The sequence below is a fragment of the Poecilia mexicana genome, unplaced genomic scaffold (assembly GCF_051168715.1).
Source record: "Poecilia mexicana isolate PSO_F unplaced genomic scaffold, ASM5116871v1 scaffold_16, whole genome shotgun sequence".
Lineage (NCBI taxonomy): Eukaryota > Metazoa > Chordata > Actinopteri > Cyprinodontiformes > Poeciliidae > Poecilia > Poecilia mexicana.
Genome location: NW_028263385.1, coordinates 15,649,512 through 15,668,238, shown reverse-complemented (window position 1 = coordinate 15,668,238; position 18,727 = coordinate 15,649,512). Strand labels below are relative to the sequence as shown.

At 40.6% G+C, this 18,727-nt stretch overlaps 1 protein-coding gene across 1 annotated transcript; it reads left to right on the top strand.

The window, feature by feature from the left end:
• The first annotated feature begins 445 nt into the window (after positions 1–445).
• she (Src homology 2 domain containing E) lies at positions 446–9,741 on the top strand. Its single transcript, XM_014984433.2, has 6 exons — positions 446–1,352; positions 2,335–2,461; positions 4,203–4,457; positions 4,684–5,041; positions 6,838–6,957; positions 8,501–9,741. Exons 1-6 carry the CDS (start codon positions 906–908, stop codon positions 8,691–8,693), a joined length of 1,500 nt encoding a protein of 499 aa, XP_014839919.2. The 5' UTR covers positions 446–905; the 3' UTR covers positions 8,694–9,741.
• Positions 9,742–18,727: the final 8,986 nt, after the last annotated feature.

The window sequence follows — 18,727 nt, the reverse complement described above, 5'->3', positions numbered from 1 at the left end:
TGTGAAAAAGCAGTCAACCAGCTCTCTGCACTCAGACATCTCTGATACACTCAGCATCTGCCGAATTTCAAGTAATGACTTGACTCTGCGTTGTACTGAAAATACTAAGTGTGCAGAATAAATAAAATGGGGAGAGTACAGTTCCAATGGCGCCACAGTTCTGCTTACAATCCAATCAGAGACAAAACCTATTTGTCTTATGAGCTCTGCTTGTTAGGTAATCATGGTCCCAGGTTGGAGAGGTGCTGCAGAATCCCACATAGTAGATTCTCACAGGCCTTCAGCACTCTGACGCTGACACTGCCTTAAATGGTTATTATTGCTACTTTTTTTTCCTTACAATATCAATACACAACCTGACTGTGGACATACTTTGAAGACTTTCACTCCCACACCGCCCCTTCCACACAGCTCCTCCCCACGACTCTAGCTTTATCCGTTCACAGCAGCTTGTCTCTCCATCTCATCACTTCTCTTGACTGGCTGACTGGACGCACCCGCATCTCACGGTCTGGGAATGGGATCTTTACTGAGTTCAAAGAAAAACTTCCAGTTCTTTCGGGTGTTCGCTCTGCAGAAGCTGCTTTTCAAACTGCAGGGATAGTTGTCGCTGCAGCTGCAGCGTGACCACAGCACAGCCTCTGACGAGAAAACCTGTCCAAGAACGCACCAGAGCCTCAGGAAGTGTCCAGCGCAAGAAACCATCACACTGCCCAAAAACCTCGCTTGGTACAGTTGGATTCGCTAGATATAACTGCATGCCAAAGTCATCTCGACGTCAAAGTAGGCGAAATAAGCGTGCGTAAAAGTTGGAGCTGTTACGCAGGGGCAAAGCTTAGCCTAATGCAAGAAAAAGTTGAAGAACACGGATCTATTGGCGTTTAAAACCTCGGACAAGTGCAATCATGGCAAAATGGTTCCGAGATTTCCCCATCAACCTGAAAAATGGAACTGAGAGAGTCCGTTCTGCCTCTGAGTCGGGTTCACAAACTAGACCCAAGCCCACATTTTCACGGGACAGTTTGAAGGGAAATCAGCGCAAAGATGGAGGAGTGGGGAGTTTGTTAGCTGGGAGAAACAGGAAAAACTCTGCCACAGAGCTGGGTAGCAAAAACGCAGGTTATGGAGGAACTGTCTGGGATAGCCTGACCACTGGGAAAGGTCGAAAAAACTCCAAAACTGAGAATGGGGCGCCAGATGAAAACCGTCCGGTGAGGAGCTCCAGTCTGGCACAGGCGTACATCAGCAGGATGATCAAGGTGGACAAGCAGGACAAGACCCCCAAACTCGATGGGATAAGTGAACAGAAGTTATCAGAGAACGAGAAGGGAAAGTCAGACATAAAAACTACGGTGAGTCACTTCAGACTGAACTAAATGCTACTAGAATTAGTGGAATTAAAAAATATATATGCTGTATATTGCCACAGGTTTTACTTTGAAACAAAACTGAAGCAGAGAAAAATGCACTATTTTTTTTCTATTTCTCTTTAAAAAACTGAACCAAAACAGAAGGAATATGTATCAAATGTAGCTTTGAAAAAAACTATAGATATATATTTTTTAAAATTTCCTATGTTTTCTTTGCGAATAAAATGGAAACAATGAAAAAAAAGTGAACCAAATGTGATTTTAAATGTACCAAAAATAATTCCGATTGACTTTGCTTTGCAAATAAAACCCAAAGGATACACACGTATATATATATATATATATATTGTACCTTATTATCAGTATCTTAAAAAAAGTCCAAGGTGTTTTTTTTTTGTTGTTTTTTTTACAATGTTTAAAACAACAACAACAACAAAAAATAAACATTAAATTTTTACCAAATACATTTTCTTTCCATTTAAATTTTTGAAGTTACTTAAGGGACATTTGTTCAAGTGAATTATTATTTGTCATTGTTATTTCTAGATCTTCAAGTTAAAATAAAACCAAAGCAAACACAAAAAGAGATTTTTTTTTTTCTTTACAAACAAAAGCAAACAAAGGAGCATTAGATTGAAAGGCATCAGTTCATAAAGTTTTGAGCGTTTTTCTTTGTGTTCTCCCTCCTCACCTCAGTTCATATTCAATTTCCATCCCTCTCAAAAGAACACAATGTAGTTCTACTACATTGTGTCACATCAAACAGGCAAACACAATGCACTGACCTCTTTGCACAAACATTTCCGCTTGACCCTCTATTACTTGTCACTCAGTTATGGACACCACACACATGCACACACACGCAATCACACACACTCATTGGGTCCTGGATTCCTAATGTTCTCTTCTGAAAAGCTTCATCAGAGAAATAGCAGGCCTTCATTTTGGTTCTTCCTTTTCACAGTTGATAATCCTGGAGGATTATGCAGATCCTTTTGATGCAGAGAAGACCAAAGAGCAGCGAGAGGCGGAAAGAGCAGGGGTGAACGATGGTTACATGGAGCCGTATGACGCCCAGGTCATCATCACAGGTGAGTTTGAGTTAAGACATCTTTTAAAGCAATTATAATTTTATCTCAGAGTTTAAGGTGGCATCCTGACTAAATGAGCATGCAGCTCATTAATTATCATCGAATTTGTGAAAACGATTCAACAGAATAAGTCAAAACTCACTCACATGAAAACAGTACATTGTTTACATGTTCCTCTGTTCACCCTGTCCCACCGTCTTTTCAAATAATGACTTTTAAAGGGACCTGGAGCCAAACTATACCCTCTGTCTGTGCAAAGACTTTCCTCCTGGCCGGCGGCTGCTATAGTAACACTGTTGTGCAGGGACAATGGGTGCAGCTTCCTCTTCCAGCTTCCTGTCTCCTGCCTCTGTTTCCTTTGCCCCATTCTCTTGATAGAACATTGGCTCTAAATGTGCCCCTGCACTCCAACTACCCTGCACACATACAAACACACAGAAGCAGACACATCTAACACTTCATGGTCCCCCGTGTGTGTGACAACAATCCAAAGGGTCCCCCCCTACCACCACCGCCACCCCTCACATCCCACCACCACTTCTCTCCTGGTCCTAAACCCAATCACTTCCCAGCAGTCAGGAAGTGGTGCAGTCACCCAGCCAATCAGCAACGGCGCTGACCTTTTCTTCCTGTAACTCCATTGTTTGGTCACACAATAGTGCAGACACACAGGCTACCTGTCAGGCTGCGAGGAAATATAAGTAAAATTCCCCTGAACAAGATGCATGCGAGCAGTGCCCAATTAGTACATTTTAGTAAAAGAAAGAAGATAATTATCTTCGGATGAATATCAAAATAATCACGTTGCTCTGCTTATGTAATTGAAAAATGTAACAACAAAGTCAGTCATAAATTTATTCCTAATCAGTCACACTTTTGCCTTATTTGATCTTACTTACAAAAATATGGAGTTTTGGAAATTTTATATTGATATTTGATAATGTAGTGGAACGGTTTCTTATTTAGTCGGAATGGTCACAGTTAACAGGCAACACTGATACATCTCCAAAACAAGAATTAGGTGATCTAATATGAACTTTTGAGAGGAGTTTTTGGACTAATTCATACATGACCTATGTTTCACATAAATGCTTAAAAATATCCATGAATCTTCACTAATACTTGAACAGATGTCCCTTAACTAACTTCAAAAACCTGAAACGTCCCACTGACCAAAAATTACTATGACTGAGATGTCTAAACACTGCTCCAAAATTTACATTTGTAGGCCTAATTGAAATTTGCAGCTCCCCACTTGGGCAAACCAAATGTCTTTCGGAGAATAGCTTTACTGTCAAGCAAGGCGATCATTGGTCAATTTGGCTATAATAACAAGAAGAATGTCTGGTGAAGTCAATGTGAGTTCAGTCATGATAAATCTTGCGAAAGCTTTTCTGGTCAAATATTAGTTAGCATTTTGACCCAGTTTGGATAAGAGAAAATCTATATTCCTATAACTATAATCATTTATCCTTGGAAGGTTTCAGGGATGCTGGTGCCTATTTTCAGTCCGAAGATGCCATGGACAAGTCACCAATCTCACTGGACAGGATTAGTGAAAATTAGGGACTTGTGATGGAAGTTATTTGTAGTACGAACATCCCACCACGCTAAAAAAAACAACAAAAAAAAACAGTCCAAACGCACCCTGACACTGAACAGAAACTTTGACAATGAGTTTGCACATAGCCCTATATTACAGTCTTGTTAAATAGAAATTCTTGACTCTGTTCCATGACAGAGGTTCGTCGGCGGGGCTCCAAAGACCTCCTGAAAGTGTGCGTCCTGTTGGACCGAGGTCAGAAAGAGGAGAAGGGGGAGGACGGGACACCTTCGCCCCCTAACATCTACGACACGCCCTACGAAGGCGGACTGGAGGGCGACAGCGAGGGCGTGTGGATCCCTGTCACACGACCAGAGTCTGATGTCCGTCCGGCTGGGGAGTATGAGCTGCCATGGGAGTGGAGAAAGGAGGACATTGTCAGAGCATTGTCAGGTAGAGAAAGGAGGCAGACGGTGATAGGAAGGGTGGAGGACCGGGGCGTGGAGGAAGAATGCCATTTATACAGCAGTTTTATACAACAGCTTTGTGTTTGCTTTAGAGAGGAAACTAAACTATGTTTCTGAATGGACTTCCAGGGAAATGTTTACTTAGTATCCCTGGCATGCTTTGATAGGACTTGTTATGAAATGTTGATATTATCTGTCCTGCTTCGTTTCAGCTCAGTTTGAGGGCGTCGACTGCTCTTCCAGTAAAGAGAATACTGCAACCTCTGGCCGTCAGCAGCAGCAGCAGCAGCAGCAGCAGCAGCAGACGCTGAAGGCAAGGAACTGGAGCCACAAGACTCTCGTCTCAACTTCTGCGTCAACTTCCTCCTCCACGTCTTTTCCGTCTTCTCCTATTCTTAAACTCTCCCCTCTGACCTCACCGTCTCCTTCTTACCCCACTCTCAAGTTGTCTCCCCTCTCACCCTCGTCCAGTCCAACTAAACTGTCCCCTCCATCACCTACTTCGCCCTGTTTTCCTCTGGATGGGGAGATGTCCAAAATGGACTGCAGTCTGCCCTTGGAGAAGCAGAGGTAAGACAATGACATCCTCCACCTCTTTGCTAGACTTCTCTTGTCACAGCTTTGTCCCTCTGAATAAAAATATGAAAGTCCTGCTTTAGAGCTGTCATTTTGCACCTGCAAGTAAATATGATGCGTTCGGCATAACAGGACCTCAACATTCTCTGGCACTCCTGAATGTTGAGGAGCCCAAGAAGCCCAAGAAGCCTCATTTTTACCAGTCTTTTTTGCCCAGTACACCAAGATTCCTGGGTTCAGGTTTTTTTTTTTTTTTTTTTTTGCAGGATTTGAGTCTGAGGTTCGAGATGGCCAAGGAGGAAGGCTAATTTTATATATTTTATAATTTTTGAGAGACTTTTTTCTCATTTTCATCATCCACGTGAATATGTCATGTACTTTTTGCCAGAAGCACATAGTGTTCATTACCAAAATTTTTCATCTTGCTCTTATCTGAACCAAATATATGGTTCCAGTTTAGGACCAGATGTAAATCATTATCGCTAAAAAAAAAAGACAAATATGATTTATTTTCAGTTTTCTGGTAAAGAGAGTACATTCTTACACGAAACCTTGCAGTATTTCAGACACTATGCCCTCTAGCGAGGGCCTTCAGAAGAGAAACAAGCCCACAGCATCACAGATTCCTCACTTTGCTTAACAGTGGGAATGTGATGTTTTTCCACATATTAATCTTTGGTTTTGTGCCAGAAACACTTAAGGTGTTTGTGATATAAAACATTTCACCAAAGAACCCAGTTTCTGCAAAGGTTCAATTAGCGATGGCTGGACCTCAAAAGGCCTTTTCCTGACTTGTCTACCTGGTTGTTACAGGTACTTAACAACCACAAGATGGCATTCTTTACTGCTGTTCTTCAACTTCAACTGTGACTATGTAACCATTAGTTTTACCGTTATTTACATTCTGCTCACTGTGTAGTAAGAACATAACCTTGGGTCACTTCCCAGCCATGTTTGTAATAATTCCTATTTTAAATATTGTAATTATTTCTTTGATTGTTATGGGCAAGTTTAAGGAAATGACTGTTTTCTTGTAGCCATGTCATAACTTCTTAAATAAACCTACATTTGCCTTATGGATGTTGATACAGCAAATTTCCTTTTGCTTTATCAGGGGAAGTCATGAGGTCACATCTAGTTGAGAGAGAGAGAGAGAAAAAAGGCTAAATTCATATGTTACCCTGCAAAAAGTTTGTGATTTTAGCTGTTTGTTACCAGAAGCAAAGCTCTCCCTCATGGAGTGGCGCTAAATGTAAATAAAGGATTCAGGGCGAAACCTTCAGGTGAACCTTAACGAAGGGCAGGCAGAAAAGTGTTATTTTACTTGTAAGCCTGTCAAGCTGTCCTTATATGGTTAAGCGTGGCCTTTCTTTAAATGTGGGGAACATGCTTTGAGCCTGTTTGAATTTACTTTTTTCATGCTATGTTTGAATAACTTTAGTGTTTATATAGGTCGCTTGCCTGCAGCTGCTGTCAGCAACACTATGGATCTGAACACGCCGCACAGCCACTTATGTTGTCACAGTCACTTTACCCTTTTACATCTACATTTATGATTATCGCCTTTATCTGCCAAACTGTAAACAGTTAATCGAGTTGACAGTAAATTACAGCTGACTTTTGTCCTTCATTTTCCCCTGTTTGTACCTTTTTTTGTGTTTACATGTCAGTATCAGATCATTACATAATATTTGACAGATGTCAGATGTCGCTGTGCTATATGATAGTGATCTACTCTCTTTGCATCTCGTCCCGTTCTCTTTCCACCCCCTTCCATCCACTTCGTCAAGCTGGTACCATGGCAGCGTGAGTCGACAGCAGGCTGAGGCTCAGCTGCAGCGCTGCAGGGAAGCCAGCTTCTTGGTCAGAGACAGCGAATCAGGGACTAGTAAATACTCCATCGCCCTAAAGTAAGTAAATGCATGTATGTAAGTGTAGTGCATGCAGAATGTTCAGTTTCTAAGTGATTGTTTCCGATGATTTCAATCACTTTTAAGCTTTTTTGCAATATTTTAAGTAGAGATGAACTGATCAGAATTTTGTGACCAACTTCCAATCTCCAGGTTTTGTTAATGTGACTTTCTGATACAGATTTCAGCTGAGTTTGATGTTTCTTTATTACAAGATGAACAATATTCAAAATATGGTGGATATGATGGTTTTCTTGTTTTCCTTCTGCTAGTGGATATTATTTGTTTTAGAAAAAAGGGTAAGAAAGCAGCAGATGCAGTAGAACAGTTTTAATTGTTTTAAAATTACTTATCTATTGCAGAATCGACATTTTAAACTGTTTTCAGTATTGTATTTTTTTTTGTGAAATTACTTTTACATCCCAACTAGGAATAATTAAAAAGCAGTCTTTGGGTGGATATTCTAGAAAAGCTACAGTTTGTTGCTTTAACTTGAAGATATTAACATTTGCAAAACTGTTGTGTTCAATGACAGACATTTTTTGTGACCTCAAAAGTATAAAACAGAGCAACGTTGCTGTATTGTATTCAGTTTTCCTGTTTTATCCTACTCTCCTTTGTGTCTCAAAGCCTGAAGAAACTGCAGACACGTCTCCATATCACAGAGTTTTATTTTAAATAGTTTGCAACATTTATGACACTGAAAACAGCAAACTTTGTATCAGTTTATTTCAGTAACTGTGTCTTCATTAAAGAGCGTTGTAGTTAATAAATTTGGTTGTGCATTCACTAATTGGAGAAAACGTTGGATTGCTTTAGTTTTCCACCATCTGGTCAAAGATTAGGACTGATTAAACTGAAAATTATCTATAAAAAATTTATTCAGAGCTTAACTTGGCTTTTTTTTATTTTTAACTCTTTTCTGGTGTTAAAAAGACCTGACAATGTAGCAATGTGTTTTCATTGAGTGATAGCGTCCATTGCAAAAATGTCATTGTTGATATGATCTCGTAATTCCTATGTGTGATGCATTTACTGATCAGGAAACAAAAAGAGTCACAGGTCAGGGCTGACCAAGCTGAAAAATGACTGATTTCAGTCACCAGCAGATTTCTCTAATAAGTTGCTATCCTCAGATGAAATATGAGGGGAACAATTATTAATGTTTTTTTTTTCCTTTTACCAGAGTTATACCAAGACTGTGTGCAGTGCACACACTCTGTGTGCCTTGCAGTGACAATGAGAGGATGTGTGCGATTTGAGTAATAGTGTGTCTTCATGCGCCTCAGTGCCCATTTGTTGTACACTGCTCATGCACTTGGGAGTTCACATCATTAACCCCATTTAACCATTCACTGAACTCAGGAGATACACAGCCTCATTAGGGGATTGATGATGTTTCCAGTTTACAACATCAGTAGTTTCAGGACCCCTGCTTGTAATATTGTCTTCTTTTTTTTTTTTTTTTTTTTTTTTGAGAGTGTAGTCATAAATATGTATTATTTATATGTTTCTCTTCTCTGTTTTTGTTTGGCTCCATCAGGACCAGTCAAAGTTGTGTTCACATCATTGTGGCCCAGACTAAGAGCAGCAAGGGATTGGGCTACACCCTGGATCAGAGCAGCTGTGTGTTTTCCAGCATCCCTGAGCTGGTCTATCACTACTGCTCTCACAGGCTGCCTTTCACAGGAGCAGAACATATGACCCTGCAGCATCCAGTGCTACGCCAGCACTAAAACATGAAGAGACCAAGGAAATATAAGGAAGTGCATTAGCAGGCCACTGCGCGTGACTCTCCGATAATACATTTTAATAAATCTGTGCACAGACTTCAGGATATTCTCCTTTATAAATGATCGAGTGTACCTCCTGAGGTCGTATTGCCTCAATACACCACCTAGTGGTCAATGTTAGTCCATCCTACTTCTATAAAATTGCCAAAAAGTAAATTCGTGACCTGAACAGGAAGATGGCCAATTTATTGTTACAGTATGTTGCATCTGACTCATTGCTTTGTCTATAAGTTCACAGAAAATCTTCACATAACATTACCTGACCACCCTAATGATGCATACAAACCTCTATGTTAAATTGAATCACGTATACAAAGTAGCCACTATAAGATCTGTGTAAAATCCTCAAGGAGTGTTCTAAAAAGAGTGACAACATAATTAATTATCTTGCTTATATCCAGTTAAGCCCCATCTGCAAGATCAATATGCCTGATTAGAGTATGTTCAGGTATCCTGACTTGTGAATGAGCCTATTGATCTGCCCTGAAACTCCTTTTTCCGGCCTCTTTGTCTGTCAGGAGAATGAGCATTATTGATTGGATGATTAGAGTGAGTGTAACTGAGGAGTTCTCATTAAACTGCAAGAACACAGTCAGAAAAAGTGTTTTGGCATGTGTAACTCTGCAAAACACATCTGGAATAAAGCCTCTGCAGTTTAGGCTAAAAAAAGGAAGTTGCTAATATTGGAGCTCTGTGGTTGGAAATAACAGGCAAAACACTGGAAAACTGAGAAAAATAAATATACAAAAAATTACTTTTCTGAATGCAAAATAACAGCAAGCACAACTAAAAGACAAAAAGTAGGCTACAACCAAACTGTAAACATTGTTAACACTTTATACTCATGTGCTGTTTTTGTATCTAAGATGCTATGCGATTAAATTTCTATCATGTGATGTTTTCGTTTTCTCATTTCTTAACATTCTTTTCCCGTTTTGTTGTTTGTCTTTGTGTTGATGTGTTTTGTCTAATAAAGTTTCTGTAACTCAGAGCCTCCGTGCTTTATATTGCACTGTATGTTGTAACTTGACACCCCCCATGCCCATGCATCATATATGAATCTATTCCTCCTCGTCTGGACCTCTGGGAGGTCATGGATCCCTTCAGTGTTTCTAGCAAGTGCTACCTGGATCCCACTGAAAACTACATGGGCAAACCTCTGTAGGGACACAATGGAAACAGTGGGGGAAAAAATCCTTTTTGGAACCCAAATTAGTTGCTCTTATGTATCCCATATGAGGCCCATATATGTCTGCCGGCTGACAGCACCCTAGGCGAACAGTGAATAACTTTAGGTGCAAAAGTACCAAAGAGATATTTTCTAATAACATGTTTCAGCAGACGTTTTTGCTGAGGTTCACGTTCAACCAACACAGACTGAATTGTTCGCTCTCTAGTGGATGCTGTTTCAATCCTCACCAATACACACACACACACGCACACACACACACAGATGAACAGTCAGCAAGAATCCTCAACAATTATCAAAGTCATGGGCTTGTGGTAATATGTATTTAACCAGTAAACACCAGTGTGCTGGGTTGCATGAGCATCTCTAACGGAGCGTGTGCATGACTGTGCAGGCGTGACTCTGTGCACCCATGTGTAAGTGAGTGTGTGTGAACATGTTGTTCCTTTTTCTCCGTGTCTCTAAAAAAGAGAGTAAGGCAGTGAGAATATTTCTGTTCAGGGATTACCATGTTGCCATGGTGAGTAGTTGGAGTGAGGTAGCGCCATCTCTACAGGGAATGGTGAGAGGGAGGAGAAAGTGGGAGGAGAGACAGGCTGCGGTATAAAAAGAGCTATGAATAATTGTAGCCATAGTAGCGATGTGGGTCCCACACAGTCAAACCTGGATGGTTTGTGAATGAACCGCTGCAATATGAGATGTGAGTGTTAGAAATCGCCCAGCAAGACACTCCTGTCAATGTCAGCTCCTTGAGTCGCTTCATTGGTTGTGCAACACCTCCTTGGTGGGTCAGAGTGCAAGACTGCCTCCAGAACATACGCGTCCGAAGCGGCTTGTTTTAGTCAGCTTCTGCAGTCAGGAAGAGACTCTGCATCTTTGGTATTCTGCATCTCAGTTGGTCACAGATTGCAAGGTTACACAACAATGATTTGTTTTGAGTACGTTCTCTTAATTAAATTATAAAGCAGGGCAAAACTAAAATGAGGCTTGGGGTGCTGGACACATGAGTCTTACAGCACCTCCTTGTGGTGCCTGTAGGTTATAGCAACTTAAGAGCTAGCATACGAAGTTTAAATAGGGAAAGTCAATCCCCAATTGTTGGTCCTATTTGTATGCAATGTAGCATTAGCACCGAGGCATATTGTGTCTATGCCACAATATTAGTGCAGGAAGAGTTGTAGCCTTATTATTGTTTCTTTTTAAGTAATATTAAGTTGGATCCAAAAGGAAATTAGAAAAGTAGCACTTTAGAGCTCCACCAGTTTACTGCTCGAAAGGTTTTGCCAATCATAACGAATTTTAGGCTGATATCTGCTGTTGCTAGTGTCAAAAACAGTTTTTAATATCGGCTTGCCTTAATTGCAACAAATTAGCAAATACTCACAACAGCGAGTTGGGGTTTTTTTTGTACAAAGAAAGAGATTGTAAAATGGTAAGATTGTAAAATAAAAATGGCTTTCTCTCTCTATTCTATCACTGTCTTAACTATTATTACTTTCTTGAACATCATTCCCTAAGGGTTATGTTGTTTCCCTGCAAAAACCTGGTAAGCATGTAACCTGCTAAACTTACACAATGGACCCTGTGCTATATTTTAGCATCATCACACACCAATGCTGTTTTATTCTGGAGCAGTTCTGGGTCATTTCACCCATCGCTTCTTCATTCCTAATGATACTTATGACACTTGACCCCCACACCCAAGGTCAGCAACTTCATGGAGGGAACGGGGCGTCAGAGGGGTGGTTTGCCCATGGTGCCAAACAGGCTAAGACCGGCTCTGATTAAAGAAAATAACTTAAGTCACTGGACAGTCCTGGTACAAAACCTGCAGTGGCTATGAACTGATGCCTGGTTTGTCTAATTATCTTGGTCTATTAAGCGTCAGGTACAAAACAACTAAAATGACCAAATTAAGTAAGTAAGTAAGCAAGCAAACAAATAAGTAAATAATTTTTAAGATGATGCTTCAAATGTCAAACTGTGCCCCTGCAGCCAGGAAAACATTTCAAAACGAGTGAACCTACAGACAGCGAATAAAAATATCTCAACTGGGGGCTACCAGAGAGGCCTGACCTGGGCAGTGAGCCATGCTGCCTGTGTGAAGAACTACTACTGAGGAACATTCCAGCTGATCTGGCAGCAACTGAGCTCAAGATTAACACTAACCAAAAATAAAATATCTTCAATCCTCTAAAACATAAATGAGAAACAATAAACTGTCCTGAAAATAAAAATCAGTTTCCTGCCTCTCTATTCTTCTGCTTCATTTGTCCTACTCCGATAATCAGTCTGTGACTTACAATGAGATTTGTGCCCTGTGTTTTCCCAGCTGTGACAGAGTCACAGGAAGTAATAGCAGCAACGCGAAGACAGAATGACAGCAGGGCAGGAAGGGACGGAGAAAAAATTTAAAAAAAGCAAAGAGAGAAGGAGTCTGAGTGGGTGTTAGGGGAAGACAAGCACTTGTGGGGGTCCCAGCTTCTAAATAATTCACGGGGAGACTAGCTGCACTCAGAGCAGGGGAGGAGCACTGTCAGGTCAGCTCATTCACTGCAGAGCGGAGGCGGGGAAAGGATGAGATTGTAAGGAGAGGGTTTAAAGATGAACCCATGGAAGAGTTTTCCTCTGTGCACATGTGTGTGAATATATTATGGGAATAATTTTGCATGGTGAGCTAGTTGTATATGCCTCTGCTCTGTGTGTGTGTGATGAAAATAGATGATATGAAAAAGAGACAGGCTGCTTCTTTGGTGGACCTTTTCTTAGTCACCACAGCAACTGCCTCCTCCATCTTGCTTTTTACTTTGTTTATTCATCCCTTAAGTCCTTCCCTACGTTCCTCCAACACACCGTTGACTTCCTGTGTCTTCTCTGGCCTTTTTATGTCTGGCAAATTTGATGAGATTCACATTTCATTTAATATTGTTTCAATATTACCTGACCATTGAGACTAATTTCTTGCATGCATTTCTTCCTCCTGTTTATTTTTTCCACTTTTCTGTGTAACTTCTTTACATGTTACTTTGAGTCAGAAGCCTTAGACAAGAGGAACAGGAAATGTGTGACAGTAATACTTGATCAATATTTAGTTTGATAGACAAGCACAAAGTAGTGCATGTTGGTGAGATGGAAAAGGACACGTGGGGTTTTTTGTTTTCCCAAAACCTTTTACAAAAAAAAAAATAAAAAAAAATCATAAAATTAAGTTTATATTCACCCTCTTTAACACCCCTAAATAAAATCCAATAAAATGTCTTCAGATATTGTATTTACCTAATCTGTAAATAGAGTCCCAACAGATTAAATGGAATAAATAATCTCAGTTCACGACAGAGGTTTGTTGAAGAATAGAAAACATTTTAAACTAATTTGACCACTGAACTCACAGCTCCTCTCCACCCAGTCTGACTGAGTTATTTTGTGAAGAATAATTGGAGAATGTTTTGGTTTGTAGCTGTGTAAAACTAATGGAGAAATGCTGCGGTGGTTTCTAACAGGGCATCAGCATCTTGTCAGAGGGCGACATGAGAGGTATAAAAGAAGTCTAAACTTAATATATACAATATTTAGATTCATATAACATATATGGAACAAGCCTGTTTTTTCATTACAAGCCAATTAGGAAAAAAAAGAAAAAAAAAGATAATTTATAGATGATAAAATTTAAAAAGATATTTGGCCCAGGGCTGATATTAAACTTGAAGCAGCCAGAAAAACAGGCAAGACGCCATCTAGTTTGACAAGGTCACTGGAAAGTCAATATTGGACATTCTGTTCGTGCCTGCGAGTGCTTAATATTATATGGAGATGAGTGAGCAGAGACGCTGGCATGGCTGGCTGATGTGGAGCTCTGAGGTGCATCCTCCCCTCCCTGCTGCTCCATCGTGCCCGGCGCGCCCCGCCCCCGCCTGTCCAGCGCGTCGCATCTCTAAGCGGCGGTTCGGCTCGGTCAGCAGCAGCAGAAGCAGCAGCAGCAGCAGCCCACAGCTCAGCGCACAGCTCACCTGGCTGCACCGAGAACACGTTTCTGTTTTTTTTTTTGTTTTTTTTTTAATTTATTTATTTTTTTTTCTTAATTCCCTCCCTGACAGGCGTGGAAGGAAAGGAGCAGATACCCCCCGCCCCATCTCTCCCCTTCCCTCCCGGAGAGACGTCACCATGTCAGGTAGAGAGTAAAGAGGAGGTTCGGGGGCCGTGAGGAGGTGGGGGAACAACACTGCGGAGTGCGCTTGGAGTGGCCTCTCCATCCCGGGTGAACACCTTTCCGGGCTCAAAGCGCGCACGATGATGCACCGCCGGCAGCTGCCGCCGCGGCTGCTGCTGGCTTTCTTCGCCATTGTGAGAGGTGAGTACTTTCTCCATCCATTTGGCTGCCGTTCATCGATGCGCCTGTGCGACAATAATCACCTTGTCAAGCCATAAAAGCCCTCGACGCTTTTGGCCATGACTGGGGAATCCTGGAAGTAAAGATGGAGCGAGCCTAAAAAAAAAAAAAAAAAAAACATGAGCGGCGTGATGTTGTAAAGGAGGCAGGTGGAGAAAAGGACTCTTTCATTGCTGTGTCACCATCTTTCCTTGTAACAGCAGCGAGCGCGATGATGTAGAGAAATGATCCTCGCACTCCATATCTGAGCGCAATCTGGCAAATGCACACTATTGTGCGGATTTGTTTATTAGATAATGCGTTTTTACAGTCTTGTTATAATGAAAATCGTGCTCTTTGATGTTGTTTTTTTTTAAAGAAAGTAATTTTTCCAGTTTCTTTATATTTTGGAATGGCAGTTAAGCCTATAGTGTTAATGTCTGTAATCTAAATAGCAGGTAATCTATTTTTTTTCTATTAAAGAGACATTTATCTGTAAATTAATAATCTAGCTGAAGCAGTGCACATGAATGTTAAAGGGAGTTTGAGTGAAATAAATTGTGTTATCACTCTCCTCTCTGTGTCTCTTTCCCTCTCACTCATTAACACTGAGGTCTTGATTTGAGTGGGTAGGTTAATGAGAGGCATGGAGCTGCAACAGCTTCCACATCCTGTCTGCCAAGGACAAATTACTTATCATTCATCCACTGGAAAATATGTCTTCCTCCTGCTTTTACGGAAGGCACGCTCCGAGCGCATACTCTCATCATGTACACCTGTTCAGGTGCTTGTTAGCATATTGTGTATCGGTCAATCACGTGGGAGCAACTCGGACATCTTGACGTGGCTTGCTGAAGCACCAGTTTGAGGAAGACGGGGGACTGAAGCGACTTTTGAGGTGGAGTCGGTGCCAGCTTGGCTGAGCATTTCAGAATCTGCTCTGGGTTTTCACACTTAACATCCTCTCTAGTTTATAGAGGACAGTCCATTAAAGAGGAAATATGTCACTTGGATGTCGCCAATACGTTGAGAGAAAATCAAGATAATGGAAACATGTCGTTCCAGCTAAGGCGTTCTCTGAACGTAGCACACATGGTACCTTGAAGCAGATGGGCCGTAGTGGCAGAAGGCCACAGAATGGGACACAGAGATTGCAATTCACACAGACTGACGGCAGAAAACGTTGCCTGGTCTATCACTCTCGTATCGTTGCATAATTGGTGTAAACAGGATAAAATCACGGCTCTCTCCTGCCTTCCATCAACAGTTCAGACTGGTGGTGGAGTAATGGTGTGAAGAATATATTTTTGCACACTTTGAGCCTCTTGACAATAATTGAATATTGTTTAAGCACTTCAGCTTACCTAAGTATGGTAGCTGACCATGTTCAGCCCGTTTTGACCACAGTGTGTCCTTTTAACAAATGCACCACAGAACAAAGCTCAATTCATATCGTTTAAGTTTTGTGAGGGTGAGTTTACTGTACTCCTACGGCCTCCTCAGATCTCAGCCCAGTAGAACATTTTTGGTAGATTCACGTCATGGATGTGCCTTCCAGGCATACATTTTCTGCCTTTGTGTGACGCCATCATGCCAACAGGGACTGCTTTAAACACCTTACTGAAAGCTGCTAAAATAACTAAGGCTCTCTACAAGCAGAAGGGGGTCCAATCTGGTAAAAGCAAGGCGTACTGTAAATACATTGGCTCATTATAAGGCATCTTTCACACAATTGTCTCTGTAGTCCATTTAGAGTAAATCAGCAGAGTGTTTGTGGATGTCATTTACCCTTATTTCTGTCTGCTTACTTCTGCTGTCTGCTCAAATGGTTCACCATCCGACATCAGCTGGATGAATTACAATAGCTTCAGTAGAGACACAGCAGAGTTCAGCTCAGATTGTCCATCCATCCATCCATCCATCCATCCATCCATCCATCCATCCATCCATCCATCCATCCATCCATCCATCCATCCATCCATCCATCCATCCATCCATCCATCCATCCATCCATCCATCCATCCATCCATCCATCCATCCATCCAATTTTATTTGTATAGCACATTTCAGCAGCAAGACATTTCAAAGTGCTTTACATAATAAAAAAGCAGCATGTGACATTGAATAAACAGTAAGAATCAGAAAAAATAAAATAAAATAAAAAATCTGAAAAAAAAGAAAGATTCAACCAGGGGGGACGACACCCGGACCCCTGTCCTTATCTGGGACTCAAACCCGATCTGGGACTTTAGTCAAAATGCCGTTTGACAAGAACTCCAACCTCTAGGTTTTTAGTTGAAACACCATCAACTGGGACTCTAAACCCCTTAGGACTTTAGTTAAACGTTGTTTAACTGGGACTCTAACTCTCTGGGACTTTAGTCCTTCTTTCTCAGTGCATACACACAAGGCCCAGGTTTAGCCCATCAAACTCAGATACGATCGCACATGTAACACAAGACCGTGTCTTTAAACAGTGTGTTTACTGTCACACCTTAAATTGTTGGTGACGGATTTAAAAATACGACTATGCCAATTAGGATGTAGGCATTTTTATTTCTATTCTAATGCAGCCGCTTCAGAACTTGTAAGTGAAGTAAGCATTAACTTAAGGCATGGTTTTCATAACCACATTTGGATGGTTTTGTTGTGCTAACATAAAGATTTAAATCAAAATTCTGACAGTAAAATATTATTTATTAGATGTATTTATTGTTGTCTTGATTTCTATAAAATAATTAAAAAAAATTAGAATAAACACCCACTACATTAGGTAACTGTTTTCAAGTAAACGTGCTTATTGCACAGCCTGCTAACAAACATGCTGCTCATAGCTTGCCAGCTATGCTTTTAAAACAGTGTTATATGAATAATAATGTTTGCTGACACTCTTAGTTTCCAGTTTGTGGCTGTCCTTTCCTAAAGTCCAAGGAAGTGGTATTAGTTTTATTTTAAACAGCTGACCGGCAGTGCACAGCAGTAGGTGCAGTAGGGGGAAAATGTTGAAAGAGTGACTGGAAATAACTCCATCCACTCTGGCATCTCCATTAAAGGATTTCAATCCATGCAAACCTTCTGATGGATTTTTATATTTTTTAAACATATTTGAAACTCGTGGTATGCTGTGATATACTGTAGGTCCTCACACAAAGTTGATTTTTTGTTTTATCCAAGGTAAAAAAAAAATAAAAAAAAACCCACTAAACTGAAGTTTAATTATTTTTATTAATTCGTAGTAATAATTGTGATTTTTGTAATGTAAACTTGAATAAATAATGGTGCTTACACAAACATTTCAAACAAAAACGTACAACATAATTCAATTGCTATTTAATTGCAGAAAATCTGCTACCTCACTGCTAGTGTGCAGCAACAGGTCAGGGTGGGCACAATTTGATATACCTGGTATTGTAGTTGTTGTTTATCACATGCAATAATTTCATCAAAGATAAAACATAAAGACCTAAATCAGTTTCTGACCAGCCCTGTAAAACACAGGGGCATTTGACCTGATGGAGAAAATGCAGCCATTGTGAAACTTCACTTGAAGGAGCCTGAGAATAGCTGGGCTACTAATGACTCATCTTGCCTTAAGGGAGAAAATCTGATTAGCAAAAGCCTCAGGGCCCATTAACTTTGTCTAACGCTCAGACACATATTTGAACGATCATGAAATTAGACATACTCACACACCTGGAGCGTGAGCTTAGAATAACGCGGTTTACTTTTTTGCCACTACAGAGTGAGAAGATGCACATTTGCCCGTTTTGGAGAATTATTTTTCCCCTACAGATTTTTTTGGGGTTTTGATCAATTAAGAGAAAAAGCTAGTCAAACCAATCTGGTCCTATTTGAACAAGTAATTGCCCCCTAAATCTAAAACCTAGTTGTACCAACCAGCAGTAATTCAATAACAGGCAGTGAAACTTTTACACCACAATGGACGAATTGTGGCAGTCTCTTCTTTGAATTAAAATGTTTTAATTCAGCCACATTGATTGATGGCCAAACATTCTCCATCAGGATTTTCTTGCAGAAAGTTGAAATTACTGTTCCATTTGTTACGACAAGTCATCCATGTCCTCAAGCAGCTAAGCAACCCCAGAACATCACACTACCACCATGTTTACTCATAGTTTAAAAGTTATTTTTCTGTAATGGGACAGTTTTTTTTTTAGATGTAACAGGATCTAAATATTTCAAAAGGTTCCGCTTTGTGCCACAAAATATTTTCCTAAAGGGGAAATTAGGATGTTTCTTGATAAATTAGAGACTAGCCTTTGCTTTCATTTTGGTTAGCCCTGTTTTCCCCCTTAGATTTCTCCCACAAAGTTTATTTTTGCCCTGCTTCTCTTTCTTATTGTGGAATAGTGAACACTGACCTTAACTAAGGCAAATTGGGCCTGCAGAGCTGCTGTTCTG